The 1119-nt window shown below is 38.6% G+C and overlaps 1 protein-coding gene across 1 annotated transcript in view; it reads right to left on the reverse strand.

The window, feature by feature from the left end:
• LOC118332800 (multiple epidermal growth factor-like domains protein 10) overlaps positions 1-1119 on the reverse strand; it is a gene marked incomplete at its 3' end in the record, with an annotated part of 7187 nt that overhangs the window by 5376 nt on the left and 692 nt on the right. The window contains 1 exon segment of the mRNA XM_035668229.1: positions 430-604. Coding sequence (XP_035524122.1) covers positions 430-604 — 175 coding nt within the window.

Consider the following 1119-nt stretch of genomic DNA (forward strand, 5'->3'; position numbering starts at 1 on the left):
TAATTAACACACTGTATCTCATTTATTTAATCCATAAACAAACCGAAATTTAACCATGACAATTTGTGGTTTTAGGGGAAGTTGCTGGAACTATATCTTTGGAAATTATTTATTAATTCATACAGCATTTACTTATATTGTTATAGTTCTGCTGCCTCTAGATGTTACTAAAGAGCCATGCTCTCACTGATAGCACCTTTAAGGTGTACTGAGAAGGTACATGGAGCCTTCCACTGCAGAACATTTCTAGTAGATCCATTTTAAAGATTCAGTTCCGAAAGTATCCATGTCTAGTGTGGCCTGGGTTTGCTGGCGGTTGAGCCAAGGTTATGACATGGTGCAGGTGATGAGGCCACACGAACCAGCCACACACGTCATACATGGTTTATAAACATTATATAAAATGAAAGAAGAAATTTGTTTATTTACCGTGAAGCCTGGGGCACAGATACACTCTCCGCTCACACTGTGGCAGTCGGCACCGTTCTGGCACCGGCACACCTGCTGGCAGGACTCGCCGTAAAATCCAGGGGTGCATGTCTCATTGCAGTAGAGGCCTGACCAACCAGGCTGACATGTACACTCTCCTGACATAGGGTGGCAGCTGGCGATATGAGAGGAACATGTACCATAGTTACAGTTTGTACTCAATCATTTAGTTTTAGCTCATACTGTAGTTCTGCTACTGCTTCCCACCTTTCTGGAAGTGCATCTTTTTTATTTAATTGATATTTGATAAGACAACAGCTCATAACAGATGTTACTCCCTTTGTTCCGAAAACACAGACTTAACACTTAACAAACACAAACAATGTTCTCCTTAAATAAACCCAGACTGCATACTCACAAAACAAACGTAAAGTAAAAAAAAAAAAAAAAAAAAACTTTTATAAAAATAACCTTTTCTTATATTCACAGTAATGGTTATAATGTAACTCTATATGGCAATAAAATGTACAGATGCTATTCAATACTTTCAGGTTTTGATAGCATCATCATATAACAGACACTATCCACTAACCCCACACACTCATATGGTCTAGTCATAGCGGCATCATTGAAAGTTATTGACGGAAAGAAAAGGAGAAAATTAGATGCTCTGACAGTAGTACATGAGAC

The sequence above is a fragment of the Morone saxatilis genome, unplaced genomic scaffold (genome assembly GCF_004916995.1).
Source record: "Morone saxatilis isolate NCDOM2014 unplaced genomic scaffold, NCSU_SB_2.0 Contig21, whole genome shotgun sequence".
Classification (NCBI taxonomy): Eukaryota; Metazoa; Chordata; class Actinopteri; family Moronidae; genus Morone; species Morone saxatilis.